At 43.5% G+C, this 21682-nt stretch overlaps 1 protein-coding gene across 2 annotated transcripts in view; it reads right to left on the bottom strand.

Moving 5' to 3' along the window:
• LOC139387968 (nuclear receptor ROR-gamma-like) overlaps positions 1-21682 on the bottom strand; it is a 28622-nt gene that overhangs the window by 2532 nt on the left and 4408 nt on the right. The window contains exons 2-11 of one of the 2 annotated variants that reach the window (XM_071134411.1): positions 19342-19371; positions 14925-14954; positions 4946-5031; positions 4685-4826; positions 4200-4523; positions 3860-4095; positions 3313-3445; positions 3043-3150; positions 645-755; positions 140-249 (exon numbers count right to left, since the gene is read on the bottom strand). In XM_071134411.1, coding sequence (XP_070990512.1) covers positions 140-249; positions 645-755; positions 3043-3150; positions 3313-3445; positions 3860-4095; positions 4200-4523; positions 4685-4826; positions 4946-5031; positions 14925-14954; positions 19342-19371 — 1310 coding nt within the window. The remainder of the gene's footprint in view (positions 1-139; positions 250-644; positions 756-3042; positions 3151-3312; positions 3446-3859; positions 4096-4199; positions 4524-4684; positions 4827-4945; positions 5032-14924; positions 14955-19341; positions 19372-21682) is intronic. The other variant, XM_071134421.1, reaches the window with a different exon arrangement.

Raw genomic sequence — 21682 nt, 5'->3', positions numbered from 1 at the left:
ACGCTCTCCACTCACTACTCCGTCAAACTTAAATTAATGAGTGTGTAATCACGTGTTTATGTGCAAGTGCTTGTGTGTGTGCGTGTATGTGCAAGTGCCTGTGTGTGTGCGTGTATGTGCAAGTGCCTGTGTATGTTACCTTGTGCTGAAGGCTCTCCTGGTTGTCTCTGCGTAGCATGTGGCTGAGGCATACCTCCAAGTCTCTTCTCATTCTATGTACTCTGCCTCTATCCTCAAGACAGGGGCGATCTACACACACACACACAAAAATACACACAAAAAAAGATGAAAAGAGATAAAATAGATAATTTTACACCATTAATCAGCTTATTATGTTCTATGATTTTACAGATCTATGACTCCATGGATCTATGACTTTATGGATCTATGACTTTACAGATCTATGACTCCATGGATCTATGACTCCATGGATCTATGACTATGACTTTATGGATCTATGACTATGACTTTATGGATCTATGACTTTATGGATATATGGCTTTACGGATCTATGACTTTATGGATATATGACTTTGCGGATCTGTGACTTTACGGATCTGTGACTTTGCTGATCTATAACTTTATTGTACTAAGATTATCTGCAGTATCATTTTACAGAATGTGTGTACATTTGTGTGTCTTACCTGGGTTAATGAGCACCAGTGAGCTGAAGAGAGCCATCTGCTGCTCAGTCAGTCTCAGGGCACACATTCTGTGAGCGAAGTCAAACACCGCCACCATCAGATCACCACAGCCTGGAACAACACAGTTAGCAGAGTTAGCATCACTAAGACTAGGAACCAATTGGCAAAGTTAATATGAGATCGTGTCCTCCGTAATTATTGGGACAGTGAAGGATTTAAAAATATATATTTTGTCTCTATACTCCAAAAGTTTGTATTTGAAGTTAAAGTTCAGAAGGTCAGACACACAAATATCATACAGCCTCCACATTAACGTAGAAGTGTTAGCAAACATATTCTATTCTTTACAATAAAAGTGACTCCAAAATGACACAAAGCATCATTTACCATTCATTTCTATTGGGCACAAAATAATCTGAAACACAACCAAAACAAACAGCAAATGCATCCAATAAATGTTTTGAGTCACAAGCTTGATGTAATCATTGCGTGCTATGAATATGGGACCAAATACTTAACTTTTTGCTATTTTAATACACATATAAGTGAATTCGTCCCAATCATTTTGGTCCCCTAAAATGAGGGTGGTATGTACCCTCAAATTAAAGAGGACAGTCTGCACTTTAAACTCAGTCATTGTTTGATTTCTAAATCCAAACTTTTGGAGTATAGAGCCATAAGAATAAAAAAAACTTCACTGTCCCAATAATTATGGACTAACCAAGAGACTTGAAAAGTTCACTGTAGCATCCATTCAACAGCTAAGACTAGGAACCAATGGACTAACCCAGAGACTTGAAACGTTCACTGTAGCATCCATTCAACAGCTAAGACTAGGAACCAATGGACTAACCCAGAGACTTGAAAAGTTCACTGTAGCATCCATTCAACAGCTAAGACTAGGAACCAATGGACTAACCCAGAGACTTGAAAAGTTTACTGTAGCATCCATTCAACAGCTAAGACTAGGAACCAATGGACTGATGTGGTCATCCTGTCTGGGTTGCCCCCCCCCCCCCCCCCCCCCCCCCCTTGGGTTGTGCCGTGGCGGAGGTCTTTGTGGGCTATACTCAGCCTTGTCTCAGGATGGTAAGTTGGTGGTTGAAGATATCCCTCTAGTGGTGTGGATATCCCTCTAGTGGCTGTTTGGCCCTGTCCGGGGGTGTCCTCGGATGGGGCCACAGTGTCTCCTGACCCCTCCTGTCTCAGCCTCCAGTATTTATGCTGCAGTAGTAGTTTATGTGTCGGGGGGCTAGGGTCAGTTTGTTATATCTGGAGTACTTCTCCTGTCCTATTCGGTGTCCTGTGTGAATCTAGGTGTGCGTTCTCTAATTCTCTCCTTCTCTCTTTCTCTCTCTCGGAGGACCTGAGCCCTAGGACCATGCCCCAGGACTACCTGACATGATGACTCCTTGCTGTCCCCAGTCCACCTGGCTGTGCTGCTGCTCCAGTTTCAAATGTTCTGCCTTATTATTATTCGACCATGCTGGTCATTTATGAACATTTGAACATCTTGGCCATGTTCTGTTATAATCTCCACCCGGCACAGCCAGAAGAGGACTGGCCATCCCACATATGCTCTCTCTAATTCTCTCTTTCTTTCTCTCTCTCGGAGGACCTGAGCCCTAGGACCATGCCCCAGGAATACCTGACATGATGACTCCTTGCTGTCCCCAGTCCACCTGACTGTGCTGCTGCTCCAGTTTCAACTGTTCTGCCTTATTATTATTCGACCATGCTGGTCATTTATGAACATTTGAACATCTTGACCATGTTTTGTTATAATCTCCACCCGGCACAGCCAGAAGAGGACTGGCCATCCCACATATGCTCTCTCTAATTCTCTCTTTCTTTCTCTCTCTCGGAGGACCTGAGCCCTAGGACCATGCCCCAGGAATACCTGACATGATGACGCCTTGCTGTCCCCAGTCCACCTGACTGTGCTGCTGCTCCAGTTTCAACTGTTCTGCCTTATTATTATTTGACCATGCTGGTCATCTATGAACATTTGAACATCTTGGTCATGTTCTGTTATAATCTCCACCCGGCACAGCCAGAAGAGGACTGGCCATCCCACATAGCCTGGTTCCTCTCTAGGTTTCTTCCTAGGTTTTGGCCTTTCTAGGGAGTTTTTCCTAGCCACCGTGCTTCTACACCTGCATTGCTTGCTGTTTGGGGTTTTAGGCTGGGTTTCTGTACAGCACTTTGAGATATCAGCTGATGTACGAAGGGCTATATAAATAAATGTGATTTGATTTGATTTAACCCAGAGACTTGAAAAGTTCACTGTAGCATCCATTCAACAGCTAAGACTAGGAACCAATGGACTAACCCAGAGACTTGAAACGTTCACTGTAGCATCCATTCAACAGCTAAGACTAGGAACCAATGGACTAACCCAGAGACTTGAAAAGTTCAGTGCTGCCAAACTTCCCATCGAAGAAGACGGTGCTGTTCTCTGTGTTAAAACACCTGCTCATTCTAACCAGAACCACCTCCATCGATCCTGAGAGAGAGAGAGAGAGAGAGAGAGGGAGAGAGAGAGAGAGAGAGAGAGAGAGAGAGGGTCAAGAATGTTTAATAATGGCAATGTGCACTTCTTACAGGAAGACTTTTCTTGAGAGAGGACAGTGTCGTAAGTAGTGATTGACAGGTGGAATCGGCTCACCAGTCTTGAGCAGGGTGATCTGGTCGTTCTGTCCAAGCCCACGGAACCCTGGGATGCTTTTGGCAAACTCCACCACGTACTGTACCGCTTCAGTCAGCCTCATGGCACAGTGCTGCCACATCTCATCTACTGACTGGAGGGAGGGAGGGAGGGAGGGAGGGAGGGAGGGAGGGAGGGAGGGAGGGAGGGAGGGAGGGAGGGAGGGAGAAACAAGAGAAAAAGAGAAATGTGAGGGGAGAGGGAATACCAAAAAGAGGTGAGAAGGAGAAGAGTGGTGCGGCAGGTAGCCTAGTGGTTAGAGCATTGTACTAGTAACTGAAAGGTTGCAAGATCAAGTCCACGAGCTGACTAGGCCACTGAACAAGGCAGTTACCCACTGTTCCTAGGCCGTCATTGAAAATAAGAATTTGTTCTTAACTGACTAGTTAAATAAAGGTCAAATAAATAATAAAATGAAAAACTTGATTTCAGAGGTCAGACTTCTTTTAACTTATTAATGAAACTGACTGATGATTTATAAGAGACCAGTGATGTGTTGGTACAGTACCTTGCTCTGGTAGGCATGGATCTCCTCTCTGCTGAACAACTTCCATCTCAGAGCCTGTAGTTCCTCTAGTCTGAACTGACTGGTGTCCCTATGGGACCGCACGACACTGTCACACAGCTCCTCTATGTGTAGCAGGGAGGGGGAGGGGGGGTAAGGGCAGTAAGGGTCTTCTGGGTCATACGATCTAATTCCCATCCCTATCGTCTGGTCAGGAGACGGCTGACGGGAGTCGAACCCTGAAGAAGACGGAGTGAAAAGGAGGAAGGGGTAATAAATATTAAACAGTGCTGGTCTGATTATGTGTTTCGAGTGTGTGTACAGTATGTATCCACTGCCTTACCTCTTTCGTCTGAGTGCCCTCTACCAGGAGACACACAGGAGCCCTGGTAGGCCAGACTTGGAGCCTGGGACTCGCCTGGGGAGCACACCAGGTAGGGGAGCACATCGGTCGGGCAGGGTGGCAGCTCTGGCTCTCCAGGGAAGGAGTAGGCCGGAGCCGGGGCCTGGAGCAGGTGGGGTGTCCGGAAACGGTATGCCTTGCTGGGGTAGGGCAGGGCGGGCTGGGCCTCTGCCTGGAGATGCTGCTGCTGCTGCTGACGGTGTCTCTCCACCTCGGCATGCAGAGACTCCCGCTGACGTTTCGACATCCGACCAAACTTCACCGCTGGGGAAACAAAAACAGTTTGTGGTGGAGTTGAGTTGAATTACCCTCATATAAGGTTAAATAAATAAATAAAAAATAAGTAAATTGACATGAAAAGTGTGTATTTATTCAACCTTTACTTTACCAGGAGACATCTTTTTTTATGTGTGTGCGTGTCTCACCATCCCGGCTCATGCCCTGGGTCACACACTTCTGCAGTCGGCAGCTCTGGCAGCGGTTGCGGCTGGCTCTGTCTATAGGACAATTACTCTGTCTGGAACAGGAGTAGGACACGGACGGCAGCTGGCTACGCCGGAAAAAACCCTGAGGGGGAGAGAGGACCATTGACATAACCAATGAAATCCCTGGAAATAAGTCATCTGACCACACGGTTAGTTATGTCTGCTTGGTCAGAAAGAAATCAGGTAGTGCTGCAGTCTCACCTTGCAGCCCTCGCAGGTGATGACTCCATAGTGAACTCCTGATGATTTATCACCACAGATCTTACAGGGAATCACCTCAATCTGAGCTACACACACAATAACACACACATTACAGTTCACACACATTACAGTTAACAGTAACATAATACAGTTAACACACACATTACAGTTAACACACACACATTACAGTTAACACACACACATTACAGTTCACAGTAACACAAACACCTGTGGACTACGTTGGCCAGCAGAGCCAATGTAGCCAATGTCCAAACCCAGATCTTTCAGAACTACAGTGTGAGCCCATTCAGAACTGTCTATCAAGGAGACTTAGGGAGACTTAGGGAGACTTAGGGGGACTTAGGGGGACTTAGGGAGACTTAGGGGGACTTAGGGAGACTTAGGGGGACTTAGGGGGACTTAGGGAGACTTAGGGGGACTTAGGGAGACTTGGGGAGACTTGGGGAGACTTGGGGGGACTTAGGGGGACTTAGAAAGACTTAGGGGGACTTAGGGAGACTTAGGGGGACTTAGGGAGACTTAGAGAGACTTAGGGGGACTTAGGGAGACTTAGGGGGACTTAGGGAGACTTAGGGGGACTGAGGTTTGACCATTCCCCTAACAAATCAACAACACTTCACATGAACACACACAAACACACACAAACACACACACGCAGCTTTGCAACAATAATACGGGGTTTAAAAAGAGACAATTTGCTTGGTTGTCATCAAACTTTGCAATCAGAGTGAAAGAATGAACACTCTGTTTTCCTCTCATTAGCATTTCTTACATTGTTAAAAATGAACCGAATGACATCAAATACACAGCGACAGACAGAAGAGACAACAGTAGAGGGGGAATATTTGCGAATGGAGAGAGGAGGAGGAGGTGAAGGTGTCAACCTCAGTCTTTTCAAGTGGTTAACTGGCTTCTCTTTTGCTCTGACTATCCTTCTTTCATCTCACCTCTCGCTCTCTCCATCCCTCTCTCTCTATCTGTCTCATAAAGGATAGTGCTGCCAGTAATAGAGTCTTTCATCTTGGTTGACACTGCCAGGAATGTCCATCCCCCCACCCCCCACCCTCTTCCTCCCCCCTCCTCATCATTCAACAAATCATACATTATTACATTCAGAACATATGAAAATAAATACGCTATTCTGTCGTGATTTTAGAGTTCGGGAAGTGTGTCTTTCTTTTTGTTGGTGTGTGTAAGTTAGTTTGTCAAGCGGTGAGACAATCCCTTGTGTTTACAGTACAGCAATTAATTGTGTGAAATGTGTGTGTGTGTGTGTGTGTGTCAGTGTGTCAAGTGTGTGTTTTTGTGCACTCTTTTCAGGTGCCACAGGAATCTCCCAGAGGCCGTAAGAGGTCAGTGAGCGGTGAAACTGAGAAACCCCCTGCACATCTGATATAATACACACTAAACTGCACATCTGATATAATACACACTAAACTGCACATCTGATAGAATACACACTAAACTGCACATCTGATATAATACACACTAAACTGCACATCTGATATAATACACACTAAACTGCACATCTGATAGAATACACACTAAACTGCACATCTGATATAATACACACTATACTGCACATCTGATATAATACACACTAAACTGCACATCTGATATAATACACACTAAACTGCACATCTGATATAATACACACTAAACTGCACATCTGATATAATACACACTATACTGCACATCTGATAGAAAACACACTATCCTGCACATCTGAAAAGAGTAACAAACTATAACCCTAAAGACTGCATGCATGGTATTGTCTATATGCAGTAAAACAACTGAACAACACTTCATGAAGACTGGCTAATTGTGTGAGAATGTTAATGGGAAAGTGGATAGACAGAATGGATGGTTGGGTAGATAAAACAAGTAGAGTGACTGCCTGCAAAACTGTATAGAGAGAGAGAGCTAAAGAGAGAGAGAGCAAGAGAGAGAGAGCAAGAGATAGAGAGAGAGCTAAAGAGAGAGAGAGCAAGAGAGAGAGAGAGCTAAAGAGAGAGAGAGCAAGAGAGAGCGAGAGAGAGCTAAAGAGAGAGAGAGCTAAAGAGAGAGAGAGCTAAAGAGAGAGAGAGCTAAAGAGAGAGAGAGCAAGAGAGAGAGAGCAAGAGAGAGAGAGAGAGCTAAAGAGAGAGAGAGCAAGAGAGAGAGAGAGCTAAAGAGAGAGAGAGCTAAAGAGAGAGAGAGAGCTAAAGAGAGAGAGCTAAAGAGAGAGAGAGCTAAAGAGAGAGAGAGAGAGTGTCAGTGGTCTCTGTTTTTTTCTCTCTCAGTTCTGATTCTCAACCTCAAACAACAGGAAACCAACCTGACCCACAACCTTTCACTGTTGACGCACATACACACATGTATGCTTCTATCTTTTCCATTCATTTGGGATTGAGGACCAGTATGTACTGCAGGGCTGTATGAGGATCAGCAATACCATAGACAACATATGGTGTGGGATGTGGACTCATCTCCACATTAGATCATTGATGATTGAAAACACTTAGGAATAATTTGCAACTGCCACAGCAAACTGTGTTTCCACCTCGTCCCTATCTCTCAAACTCACCCTCTATCTCTCTATTCTCTTTCTTCATCTTATTCTGAAGCCACATTGCTGATATTGGTCGATTTCCTCTATGTGTACTTTATTCTCATATCTCTCCACCTACACAGACCACAGGCCTCTAGATAAATCTCTCTCTCAAATATATCTATAGATCTCCATCACCTAGACCAGTCAGTGATCTTCTGTTATGTGCACAGCAGCCCTATCTTTAACTGTTACAGGCATCTCTACCCCAGGCAGCCCTACCCATCTAGTTAAGATCAACAGCTAACCTGGCTAACAGCTCACCTGGCTAACTTCTGACCTGGCTAACTGCTAACCTGGCTAACAGCTAACCTGGCTCCAACTTCATCAGAGCCGTCATTTACCCAGCCTCCTTCACATCTGTTGATAGCACCAGTGGTGGTATTGCTGGAGCGGATGAGGAGCGATGGCAGCTAGCTAATATAACATGACCTCTTACACTTCTGTCTCCTCTGACTAGTCACCATGGTAGTGTCTGCTACGGCACTATGGGCCTGGGACATCCTACACACTAACAAACAGCAGCTCGTCTAGGGATGCCATGTTACTGTTCTCAACCTTTACTTGACTTTTCAATCTCCCCTCAGTGTAGTAAATTATGATATGGTCTCGACAGTTACTTACATGAGTTCTCAGTCCCCCCTCATCCCATCCCTGATCTCTTTATCCGAACCATTTTTAGGCCAGATACAGAAAAGAGAGGGAATTACTGATCTGAATTAAGAAAGAAAAGCGGGCGAGAGAGTTGAGAGAGAGATAATAGAAGATGAGAGTAACAGTGAGTGAGAGAGACGTGACTGGTAAGGAGAGAGGGAGATAATAGAAGATGAGAGTAACAGTGAGCGAGAGAGAAGTGACTCGTAAGGAGAGAGAGAGATAATAGAAGATGAGAGTAACAGTGAGTGAGAGAGACGTGACTGGTAAGGAGAGAGGGAGATAATAGAAGATGAGAGTAACAGTGAGCGAGAGAGAAGTGACTCGTAAGGAGAGAGGCAGAGTGGGGATAGCGAGGGAGAGCAAGAAATACTGTAGAGAGAGTGAGAGAGATAAATGTTATGCAACACTAGTCCACAGATAAATAATTTATAGATCGGCAGGTAAAGGTGCTCTCGAACGGCTAGATGTTCTTTACCATTCGGCCATCAGATTTGCCACCAATACTCCTTAAAGGACACATCACTGTACTCTATGTGTGATGTGTTGTTGTCTCCACCTTCTTGCCCTTTGTGCTGTTGTCTGTGCCCAATAATGTTTGTACCATGTTTTGTGCTGCTACCATGTTATGTTGCTACCATGTTGTTGTCATGTGTTGCTGCCTTGGGTCTCTCTTCATGTAGTGTTGTGTTGTCTCTCTTGTCGTGACGTGTGTTTTGTCCTATATTTATATTTTATTTATTTATTATTTTCAATCCCAGCCCCCATCCCCGTAGGAGGCCTTTTGTCGTTTGGTAGGCCATCATTGTAAATAAGAATTTGTTCTTAACCGACTTGCCTCGTTAAATAAAGGTTCATTCATAACCCTTGACTTATTCCACATTTGGTTGTGTTACAACCTAAATTCAAAATGGATTAAATATAATTTATTTTCACACATCGACACACAATACCCCATGTTGACAACATGTAAATATGTTTTCAGAAATTCTTGCAATTTTGAGGGAAATGCAATAGAGAAATATCTAATTTACATACAGTTGAAGTCGGAAGTTTACATACACCTTAGACAAATACATTTAAACTCAATTTTTCAAACTTCATGACATTTGATCTTAGTAAAAATTCCCTGTCTTAGGTCAGTTAGGATCACGACTTTATTTAAGAATGTGAAATATCAGAATAATAGTAGAGAATTATTTCTTTCAGCTTCTATTTCTTTCATCACATTCCCAGTGGGTCAGAAGTTTACATACACTCAATTAGTATTTGGTAGCATTGCCTTTAAATTGTTTAACTTGGGTCAAATGTTTCAGGTAGCCTTCCACAAACTTTCCACAATAAGTTGGGTGAATTCTGGCCCATTCCTCCTGACAGAGCTAGTGTAACTGAGTCAGGTTTGTAGGCCTCCTTGCTCGCACACACTTTTTCAGTTCTGCCCACAAATGTTCTATAGGATTGAGGTCAGGGCTTTGTGATGGCCACTCCAATACCTTGACTTTGTTGTCCTTAAAGCCATTTTGCCACAACTTTGGAAGTATTCTTGGGGTCATTGTCCATTTGGAAGACCCATTTGTGACCAAGCTTTAACTTGATGTCTTGAGATGTTGCTTCAATATATCCACATCATTTCCCTACCTCATGATGCCATATATTTTGTGAAGTGCACCAGTCCCTCCTGCAGCAAAGCACCCCGACAACATGCTGCTGCCACCCACGTGTTTCACGGTTGCGATGGTGTTTTTCGGCTTGCAAGCCTCCCCCTTTTTCCTCCAAACATAATGATGGTCATTATAGCCAAACAGTTCTATTTTTGTTTCATCAGACCAGAGGTCATTTCTCCAAAAAGTACCATCTTTGTCCCCATGTGCAGTTGTAAACCGTAGTCTGGCTTTTTTATGTCAGTTTTGCAGCAGTGGCTTCTTCCTTGCTGAGCGGCCTTTCAGGTTATGTCGATATAGGACTCGTTTTTACTGTGGATATAGATACTTTTGTACCTGATTCCTTCAGCATCATCACAAGTGCAAATCAATTCTGGGATTGATTTGCAATTTTTGCACCAAAGTACGTTCATCTCTAGGAGACAGAACGCGTCTCCTTCCTGAGCGGCATGACGGCTGCATGGTCCCATGGTGTTTATACTTGAGTACTATTGTTTGTACAGATGAACGTGGTACCTTCAGGCATTTGTAAATTGCTCCCAAGGATGAACCAGACTTGTGGAGGTCTACAATAATTTTCTGAGGTCTTGGCTGATTTCTTTGGATTTTCCCATTATGTCAAGAGAGGCACTGAATTTGAAGGGAGGCCTTGAAACACATCCACAGGTACACCTCCAATTGACTCAAATTATGTCAATTAGCCAATCAGAAGCTTCTAAAGCCATGACATCATTTTCTGGAATTTTCCAAGCTGTTTAAAAGGCACAGTCAATTTAGTGTATGTAAACTTCTGACCAACTGGAATTATGATACAGTGAATTTTATAAGTTAAATAATCTGTCTGTAAACAATTATTGGAAAAATTACTTGTGTCATGCACAAAGTAGATGTCCTCACGGACTTGCCAAAACTATAGTTTGTTAACAAGAAATTTGTGGAGTGGTTGAAAAACTAGTTTTAATGACTGCAACCTAAGTGTATGTAAACTTCCGACTTCAACTGTAAGTATTCACACCCATGAGTCAATACTTGGAAAACCTTCCTGGTCTTTGTGGAATCCGTATTTGAAATTCACTGCTCGGCTGAGGGACCTTACAGATATGTGTGGGGTACAGAGATGAGGTAGTCATTCAAAAAACATGTTAAACACTATTATTGTACACAGAGTGAGTCCATGCAACTTATTATGTGACTTGTTAAGCAAATATTTATTTACTCATGAACTTATTTAGGCTTGCCATAACAAATGGGTTGTATACTTGACTTAAGACACTTCAGATTTTCATTTGAATTCATTTGTAAAAATGTCAAAAAACACAATTACACTTGGACTTTATTGGGTATTGTATGTAGGACAGTGACAAAACATCTTACTTGAATCCATTTTGAATTTAGGCTGTAACACAACAACATGTGGTGTGAATACTTTCTGAAGGCCCTGTATTATACATAAAGAGAGTCAAATCAAATACAGTGAAGTTGTGATGGTTTCCACGACTACGTTCATTGAGCTAATGCAGAAGGGCAGTAGAAAGCCACTATCAGAGGCTATGCAGCCTAACAAAAAAGGGCCTTTTCTATAAAATGTCCATTGGCCTTCACAAGGGGTTGAATATCTCTGAGCAGCGAGTGCCATTCAGCACCTTTCCCTTGTCTTTGTATAAAGTCCCCTGTCAGCATTCTGCATTTTGCTCTGTAAACGGACGAAAAACCTCAACTTTCCTCCACCGGAAACACCCCGCTAAATTACACCCTCCAACATACAGATGCATGACAAAGAGAACATACGCTTATCCTTAGAGAGTAAGAGATTTACTTGAGATAACATTGGAACATTGTGTGAATACTTTGAAATAACATCTCAAATCTAATCGATGGCACACTGACATGTTTCAACCAAAAATAACTTGTGTTGCATCAGGTTTTTCTGTCAAAAAATGTTGGTCTAGATAACGATTACTTGATATGATTTTTATTCATATAAATATGAATAGATTTCTTATTTTTTGACAAGCAGTATTTGGACAAATTTGACTATAAAATGTTACAAAGGGAATCAGAAATGTTTATTAAATATGATCAAAGAATAAAATAGCTATAAATGTAAATATATTTTGAGTGATTATTGATCCTTAACGTTACTTACTTCTTGGTAGATATTGAACAATTTGCTATAAATGAATCAATTCCACATTTGACAAACCTTAATATGAAACATAATATAATATTACAAAATATAGAAGCAAATATCATAATAAATACTTTAAAGTCAACATCTGAGACTAAGAAATATATATACTGTAAATGTCTAATACGTATCCATCAGACTTTAGCCTTAATATAAAGCTCTTAAAACATTGTGCTTTAACATATTTATAATACTAATATAACTGAATTAGTAAAGGAATCTCTGGAATTTAACACACATTTCATTTCATGTATTTTTCAAGGTTTATTGTTCTGTTTGAGACCCATTTAATGTAAGGTATTTGTTATTGGTAGGTTATTGAGCGGTGATAGCTGATGGGGGGGACAGTATGCCTCAAAATGGAAGTTGTGCTATATTGAAAGTGGTTGTGGAAGCTATACAATTGAAAGTGCTTTGAGAGATAGTGTAAAACAACATTTTTATGCAAGATAATCCTAGATAAATAACACTGTTTTTTTACAGTATTGGCATGATAATTCTCTACATGACAGGCTTGAAGACTATATCTTAAATTAAATGATAACCATCACACTGAATTTGTTTTGAGTGGAGCATCTGAATAGTTATTTTGGAAAGTGTCATTTCTGAGTAATACCATGCTGTCTAATAAGTAAAAAAACTGAAATCTTCACAATCAATAACAAAGGCAGCTTACGTATTTCAACATAAGCATTTTAGAAAGGCTGTTTTGAACCCCAGACTGAGTCCAAGGGGAACAATAATGAGTTGTGAGGTAAACCAAGTAATGTTGATGGGTGTGTGACCGTGTGACTGTGTGACTGCTCTCTTTCATTTGTCATGTTTGGGGGTGAATGTGTTACTTCAGATTTTGGTATCAACTCTTTGAAGTAAAGTGAGGTTCTTTGGAAGTGTGTATGTGTGTGCAGCTGTCTGAACGCCCAAAAGCGTAAGGAAAGTCTTTTGAAGTAAGAGAACATCAATCTGAACAGGAATCCCCCAGAAGCATCAGCAGACTCTGTTTGTGAATGGAGAACGCCGCCTGAACCAAGCCTATATGGCTATGGTGGTGGGCCACTCTCAGAGAAAAATGAAAGATTCGAAATGCAGAAATGTTCACTGTTGTATTTAAGTAATGTCATCATTGTAAAACAGTCTACAGTTGTGTTAATTATTCTAACAGGGTTTAGGAGCGAAGGTGACATTAAAATTGGAACCCAGTGTGTGTAATATTAGAAATGACATCTGCATCATGTTATATTCAGTGACAAACACACAGGAGATATATACTGAGTGTACAAACACACAGGAGATATATACTGAGTGTACAAACACACAGGAGATATATACTGAGTGTACAAACACACAGGAGATATATACTGAGTGTACAAACACACAGGAGATATATACTGAGTGTACAAACACACAGGAGATATATACTGAGTGTACAAACACACAGGAGATATATACTGAGTGTACAAACACACAGGAGATATATACTGAGTGTACAAACACACAGGAGATATATACTGAGTGTACAAACACACAGGAGATATATACTGAGTGTACAAACACACAGGAGATATATACTGAGTGTACAAACACACAGGAGATATATACTGAGTGTACAAACACACAGGAGATATATACTGAGTGTACAAACACACAGGAGATATATACTGAGTGTACAAACACACAGGAGATATATACTGAGTGTACAAACACACAGGAGATATATACTGAGTGTACAAACACACAGGAGATATATACTGAGTGTACAAACACACAGGAGATATATACTGAGTGTACAAACACACAGGAGATATATACTGAGTGTACAAACACACAGGAGATATATACTGAGTGTACAAACACACAGGAGATATATACTGAGTGTACAAACACACAGGAGATATATACTGAGTGTACAAACACACAGGAGATATATACTGAGTGTACAAACACACAGGAGATATATACTGAGTGTACAAACACACAGGAGATATATACTGAGTGTACAAACACACAGGAGATATATACTGAGTGTACAAACACACAGGAGATATATACTGAGTGTACAAACACACAGGAGATATATACTGAGTGTACAAACATTCAGAACACCTTCCTAATATTGAGATGCACCCCCTTTGCCCGTCAGAACAGCCTCAATTCGTCGGGGCATGGACTCTACAAGGTGTCAAATGCATTCCACAGGGATGCTGGCCCATATTGACTCCAATTCTACCCAAAGTTGTGCCAAATTGTCTGGATGTCCTTTGGGTGGTGGATCATTCTTGATACACACGGGAAACTGTGATGCAGTTCTTGACACAAACCGGTGCGCCAGGCACCTACTACCATACTCCGTTCAAAGGCAATTCAATATTTTAACTTGCCCATTCGCCCTCTGAATGACACACATACACAATTCATGTCTCAGGGCTTAAAAATCCTTCTTTAACCTGTCTCCTCCCATCAATCTACACTGATAGAAGTGGATTTGACAAGTGACATAAGGGTTGGTAGCTTTCACCTGGTAATGTTTTGTGCACTCAGTGTATATCACACTACCACACACACACACTATGGCGCCAACCACAGAGGGGCAGCTGTGCTACGGTGTGTGTGTGTGTGTGTGTGTGTGTGTGTGTGTGTGTGTGTGTGTGTGTGTGTGTGTGTGTGTGTGTGTGTGTGTGTGTGTGTGTGTGTGTGTGTGTGTGTGTGTGTGTGTTTTTCAGCACAGGTGCAAACGTGTGCAAATACTAGCGATCCTGGCATAACCACACTGCATGCTCATATATCTAGCACACACATAACACATGGGCATGAACAGACAGGCATATTGACACATAACCAAACACAAACACAAACACAAACACTTACTCAAATGAGTCTTCTTGGACACAGTGTCTCCTGTAGTAAAGAGAAGACAAGTTAAATTCTGCTTGAACACAAGAAACACTTCCTCTCTCACATCTTAGTTCAATGCTCTACTGTAGCTTCAGCCCCATGTCCCTCATCATCCCAACTGGGCTCATCTCCGTCTCTCTGACAGAGGAGGACTGAGTCTATGTTTCTCTGGCAATAACAATAGGGCTCCCGAGAGGTGCAGCCGTCTAAGGCACTGCATCTCAGTGCTTGAGGCGTCACTACAGACACCCTGGTTCGATTCCAGGCTGTATCACAACCGGCCGTGATTGGGAGTTCCATAGGGCGGCGCACAATTGGCCCAGCGTCGTCCGGTCTTGGCCGGTGTAGGCCGTCATTGTAAATAATAATTTGTTCTTAACTGACTTGCCTAGTTAAATACAGGTTACATTTCAAGTAAAAACAACAGAGGAGAACTGAGTACCTACACAGTCCCTATAGCGCCATATGGATGCGTAAATAGAAACTGGTGCAGCGGATGCTCTAAGAGGACCATCTCACAACACAGTACGGTCTCATGCCAAACTCACTATCCCTCTCTCCCCGTCTTCCTACACAGTCCCTGTTCCTCTCTCTTGTGTCACATTACAGACTGTGTGAGTGGTAGTTCTCGTGTGTCACATTACAGACTGTGTGAGTGGTAGTTCTCGTGTGTCACATCACAGACTGTGTGAGTGGTAGTTCTCGTGTGTTACATCACAGACTGTGTGAGTGGTAGTTCTCGTGTGTTACATCACAGACTGTGTGAGTGGTAGTTCTCGTGTGTCACATCACAGACTGTGTGAGTGGTAGTTCTCGTGTGTTACATCACAGACTGTGTGAGTGGTAGTTCTCGTGTGTCACATCACAGACTGTGTGAGTGGTAGTTCTCGTGTGTTACATCACAGACTGTGTGAGTGGTAGTTCTCGTGTGTCACATCACAGACTGTGTGAGTGGTAGTTCTCGTGTGTCACATCACAGACTGTGTGAGTGGTAGTTCTCGTGTGTCACATCACAGACTGTGTGAGTGGTAGTTCTCGTGTGTCACATCACAGACTGTGTGAGTGGTAGTTCTCATGTGTCACATCCCAGACTGTGTGAGTGGTAGTTCTCGTGTGTCACATCACAGACTGTGTGAGTGGTAGTTCTCGTGTGTCACATCACAGATTGTGTGAGTGGTAGTTCTCGTGTGTCACATCACAGACTGTGTGAGTGGTAGTTCTCGTGTGTTACATCACAGACTGTGTGAGTGGTAGTTCTCGTGTGTCACATCACAGACTGTATGAGTGGTAGTTCTCGTGTGTCACATCACAGACTGTGTGAGTGGTAGTTCTCGTGTGTCACATCACAGACTGTGTGAGTGGTAGTTCTCGTGTGTCACATCACAGACTGTGTGAGTGGTAGTTCTCGTGTGTCACATCACAGACTGTGTGAGTGGTAGTTCTCGTGTGTCACATCACAGACTGTGTGAGTGGTAGTTCTCGTGTGTCACATCACAGACTGTGTGAGTGGTAGTTCTCGTGTGTCACATCACAGACTGTGTGAGTGGTAGTGAGAGAACATGGTAATGTGTGGCTGTAATTTAAGTCTTTGAAACATAAGCAGGTAAAATACTTAGTCATATCAGGACAGTATCCATGACCACAGTAATGACACATAAATGTCCTAGCGCCGACTTACTAACCAATTAGACGCTTCAAAGATCCCTCATTTGGTTTCAAAACAACCTAAACAAGTAGTCATAGTTAACCATTAACATATTTAGACAAAAACGACCAACTATTTTGAAGACTGATTAGGCCCAACTTCCACATTGACATTTTATAACTACATCACTTGTGTATTTTTTACAATAAGTGATAATGCTGTGCAAGATGTTTTGAAATATATACATTATTCTCAAAGTAAAGGGTTACATTATATCACTGCTACAGCCCTGTAGAATCAGACGAAACGGTTCTATTCGGACTCCATTATGCTTCTAGAAGAACTAGAACAAAAATAAGCAGACACTTGGGGGGGCAGGTAGCCTAGCGGTTATGAGTTGGGGGGGCAGGTAGCCTAGCGGTTATGAGTTGGGGGGGCAGGTAGCCTAGCGGTTATGAGTTGGGGGGGCAGGTAGCCTAGCGGTTATGAGTTGGGGGGCAGGTAGCCTAGCGGTTATGAGTTGGGGGGGCAGGTAGCCTAGCAGTTATGAGTTGGGGGGGGCAGGTAGCCTAGCGGTTATGAGTTGGGGGGGCAGGAAGCCTAGCGGTTATGAGTTGGGGGGGCAGGTAGCCTAGCGGTTATGAGTTGGGGGGACAGGTAGCCTAGCGGTTATGAGTTGGGGGGGCAGGTAGCCTAGCGGTTATGAGTTGGGGGGGCAGGTAGCCTAGCGGTTATGAGTTGGGAGGGCAGGTAGCCTAGCGGTTATGAGTTGGGGGGGCAGGTAGCCTAGCGGTTATGAGTTGGGGGGCAGGTAGCCTAGCGGTTATGAGTTGGGGGGGCAGGTAGCCTAGCGGTTATGAGTTGGGGGGGCAGGTAGCCTAGTGGTTATGAGTTGGGGGGGCAGGTAGCTTAGCGGTTATGAGTTGGGGGGGCAGGTAGCCTAGCGGTTATGAGTTGGGGGGGCAGGTAGCCTAGCGGTTATGAGTTGGCGGGGCAGGTAGCCTAGCGGTTATGAGTTGGGGGGGCAGGTAGCCTAGCGGTTATGAGTTGGGGGGGCAGGTAGCCTAGCGGTTATGAGTTGGGGGGGCAGGTAGCCTAGCGGTTATGAGTTGGGTTCTTAACCGCTTGTTCAAATCCCCAAGCCGACTAGGTGAAAAATCTGTCCCTTGAGCAAGACACTTTACCCTGATTGCTCCTGTAAGTGGCTCTGGATAAGAGGGTCTGCTAAATGACTCAAATGTCAAATGTAAACTTGAAGAGCAGCTACAGAGTCAAGTTGTTGGAGGTTTTGGAAAGAAACAGGACCAGGGTCTGGTGAGGATGTTGGACATGCCAACAGGCTGAAACACAGTGCACTATAATCATTCTGGAAAATCTATTTACATGATCATGTTTTGAGTTTAGAAATGAATATGACTATGAGCGGATACGTTGCTGTACTTGAAGAGTTGGAGGAATACGGAAGGAGAATGGGGGACGGAAAAAAGCCAAACAAACATACTTCAAATGTAGGCTACAGTATAGTATACACTCTCTCTCACACACACACAGAGAAACGGTACTGTACCGAGTAACACACATTAAATCAAGGCCATCACTCCTACCTCGCATCTTCTTCACTCCACTTCTCAGTCTTCTTGTCCCACTTTCACAAACTCTATTTCTCTCTCTCTTTCTTGTTGTCACCCTCACCCTCAATTCACAATCACTGTCAAATTGTCACTGTCACTGTCTTGATCTCTCTCTCTCTCTGCTCTCTTCTCTCTCTGTCTGTCCTTTCTCTTGCCGAGTGACTATCTTAGTGCGCCTACAGCATGGTTAGGCCTCAAAGTCTCCGCTAGTCACTGCTCAAGCGCTCTGTCAGTCACACAGTGCGTGTGAAAGACAGAGGGCCTTTCCCCTTTCGCTCTCTCTCTTTTCATACGGTACTTTTTTCCCATTCTTTGTTGTGCGTAACCCCCTCACCTAGTCACCCTCAAAGCCTTAACCACTCTCTGAACCCACCAGTCTATCTCCCTAAAATATACATTGAAACACAAAAAAGTTTTATTGGCAAGAAAGGACATATACTGTACATCTCTAACATGTCTAGAGGATTGGACTGTACCCACAGCACAGAGTGACAGCCTAACTAGCCAATTGAGTATGGACTGACATCTGAAACAGCCAATAAAGAGAGAGCTTTCTGATGATACACATCCCATCATCGGTCTGATTATTATTCAAAGTGAAAACTAGTATCATGAAAACCAACCAGACATTTTTCAATGTTCTCCCTACACTCAAAACTAACAGGTGTGTTGTAGTCAGGAGCAGAAACAGCCCAGAAACACCACCACATGTGAAGGAGATGCTATCTGATACCATCTGCATCCAGATGCCAGAATACCAATATAGAGTTTATCTCCAAACCTAAATCCAGCAAACAGGAGAATAATGTCTACACAAAGTACCACAGGTGCATAACAGAGCTATAATGTTGATGTTGGCACCACAGAGAAACCTGTGCGTGTGTGTGTGTGTGTGTGTGTGTGTGTGTGTGTGTGTGTGTGTGTGTGTGTGTGTGTGTGTGTGTGTGTGTGTGTGTGTGTGTTTTTCAGCACAGGTGCAAACGTGTGCAAATACTAGCGATCCTGGCATAACCACACTGCATGCTCATATATCTAGCACACACGTAACACATGGGCATGAACAGACAGGCATATTGACACATAACCAAACACAAACACAAACACAAACACTTACTCAAATGAGTCTTCTTGGACACAGTGTCTCCTGTAGTAAAGAGAAGACAAGTTAAATTCTGCTTGAACACAAGAAACACTTCCTCTCTCACATCTTAGTTCAATGCTCTACTGTAGCTTCAGCCCCATGTCCCTCATCATCCCAACTGGGCTCATCTCAGTCTCTCTGACAGAGGAGGACTGAGTCTATGTCTCTCTGACACAACAGAGGACTGAGTCTATGTCTCTCTGACACAACAGAGGACTGAGTCTATGTCTCTCTGACACAACAGAGGACTGAGTCTATGTCTCTCTGACACAACAGAGGACTGAGTCTATGTCTCTCTGACACAACAGAGGACTGAGTCTATGTCTCTCTGACACAACAGAGGACTGAGTCTATGTCTCTCTGACACAACAGAGGACTGAGTCTATGTCTCTCTGACACAACAGAGGACTGAGTCTATGTCTCTCTGACACAACAGAGGACTGAGTCTATGTCTCTCTGACACAACAGAGGACTGAGTCTATGTCTCCCTGACACAACAGAGGACTGAGTCTATGTCTCTCTGGCACAACAGAGGACTGAGTCTATGTCTCTCTGACACAACAGAGGACTGAGTCTATGTCTCTCTGACACAACAGAGGACTGAGTCTATGTCTCTCTGACACAACAGAGGACTGAGTCTATGTCTCTCTGACACAACAGAGGACTGAGTCTATGTCTCTCTGACACAACAGAGGACTGAGTCTATGTCTCTCTGACACAACAGAGGACTGAGTCTATGTCTCCCTGACACAACAGAGGACTGAGTCTATGTCTCTCTGACACAACAGAGGACTGAGTCTATGTCTCTCTGACACAACAGAGGACTGAGTCTATGTCTCTCTGACACAACAGAGGACTGAGTCTATGTCTCTCTGACACAACAGAGGACTGAGTCTATGTCTCTCTGACACAACAGAGGACTGAGTCTATGTCTCTCTGACACAACAGAGGACTGAGTCTATGTCTCCCTGACACAACAGAGGACTGAGTCTATGTCTCTCTGACACAACAGAGGAGAACTGAATCTATGCCAGGATAATGCTGGGCCTCTGCGCACAGGTGTGTCTGTTGTATGAAATTGTTGTATGAAATTAATTGGTGTGGAAGAGCCTTGAGAAAGAGACAGTTGGGAGAGTAGGAGCTGACACAAGCAGAGTGTGGATGGAGTTTGAACTCTCTCTCAGGCACACGCAGACACACACACACACACACACACACACACACACACACACACACACACACACACACACACACACACACACACACACACACACACACACACACACACAGACACACACACACATATTTATACACACACACCTTGGTGAGTAAAAGACAGACACAGTTATAGTGGAGGAAGGTGGGAGTCTTGCTTTCTGACCACAATTGTGAGAAAGTTCATATTAGACTGGGTGTGTGTATGTGTGTGTGTGGGTTGTTTCCAAGCTGAGGTGTGTATTTTTAGTGTGTGTGCGTGTGTGTTGAGAGAGGGCAGGGGAGATAAGCATCACTGGGTGGAGGCAGACAGAGGCAGAGGTAGCCTGGGTCTTTGTGTCTGGGGTAGAGAAGGTCTGCTGTGGCTGTGTGCTTCCCTCTGTTTCCCCTCCTCATCAAATCACGTTTGCTTCATAAGCAGAACACCGAGGTCTGGTGAGAGCAGAGCAGTTGACACACACACAGTGAAAACATACACACCTAGACTCAGAAAACGCATAAACACACACACACACACACACACACACACACACACACACACACTGCCGTTTGCGATTGTACACAAAAAGTAAGGATTTGAGTCGCTTTTCAACCTTCAGTGGACTAAGAACGTCAGCCATGCTGTCGGATCATGAGTCAATTTCATGTGATTCCAAACTAAACTAAATCCTCAACCTAAGTGTTACTGATCTGATTCCAGTGAGAGCTGCAGTGACACCTGACCCATGTGATTCCAAACTAAACCCTAAACCTAAGTGCTAATGATCTGATTCCAGTGAGAGCTGCAGTGACACCTGACCCATGTGATTCCAAACTAAACTAAATCCTCAACCTAAGTGTTACTGATCTGATTCCAGTGAGAGCTGCAGTGACACCTGACCCTTGTGATTCCAAACTAAACTAAATCCTAAACCTAAGTGTTACTGATCTGATTCCAGTGAGAGCTGCAGTGACACCTGACCCATGTGATTCCAAACTAAACTAAATCCTAAACCTAAGTGTTAATGATCTGATTCCAGTGAGAGCTGCAGTGACACCTGACCCATGTGATTCCAAACTAAACTAAATCCTCAACCTAAGTGCTAATGATCTGATTCCA

The sequence above is a fragment of the Oncorhynchus clarkii genome, chromosome 3 (assembly GCF_045791955.1).
Source record: "Oncorhynchus clarkii lewisi isolate Uvic-CL-2024 chromosome 3, UVic_Ocla_1.0, whole genome shotgun sequence".
NCBI classification, from domain to species: Eukaryota; Metazoa; Chordata; class Actinopteri; order Salmoniformes; family Salmonidae; genus Oncorhynchus; species Oncorhynchus clarkii.
Note: the sequence above shows the minus strand (reverse complement) of the source record. Positions and strands in the feature narration are given on the sequence as shown.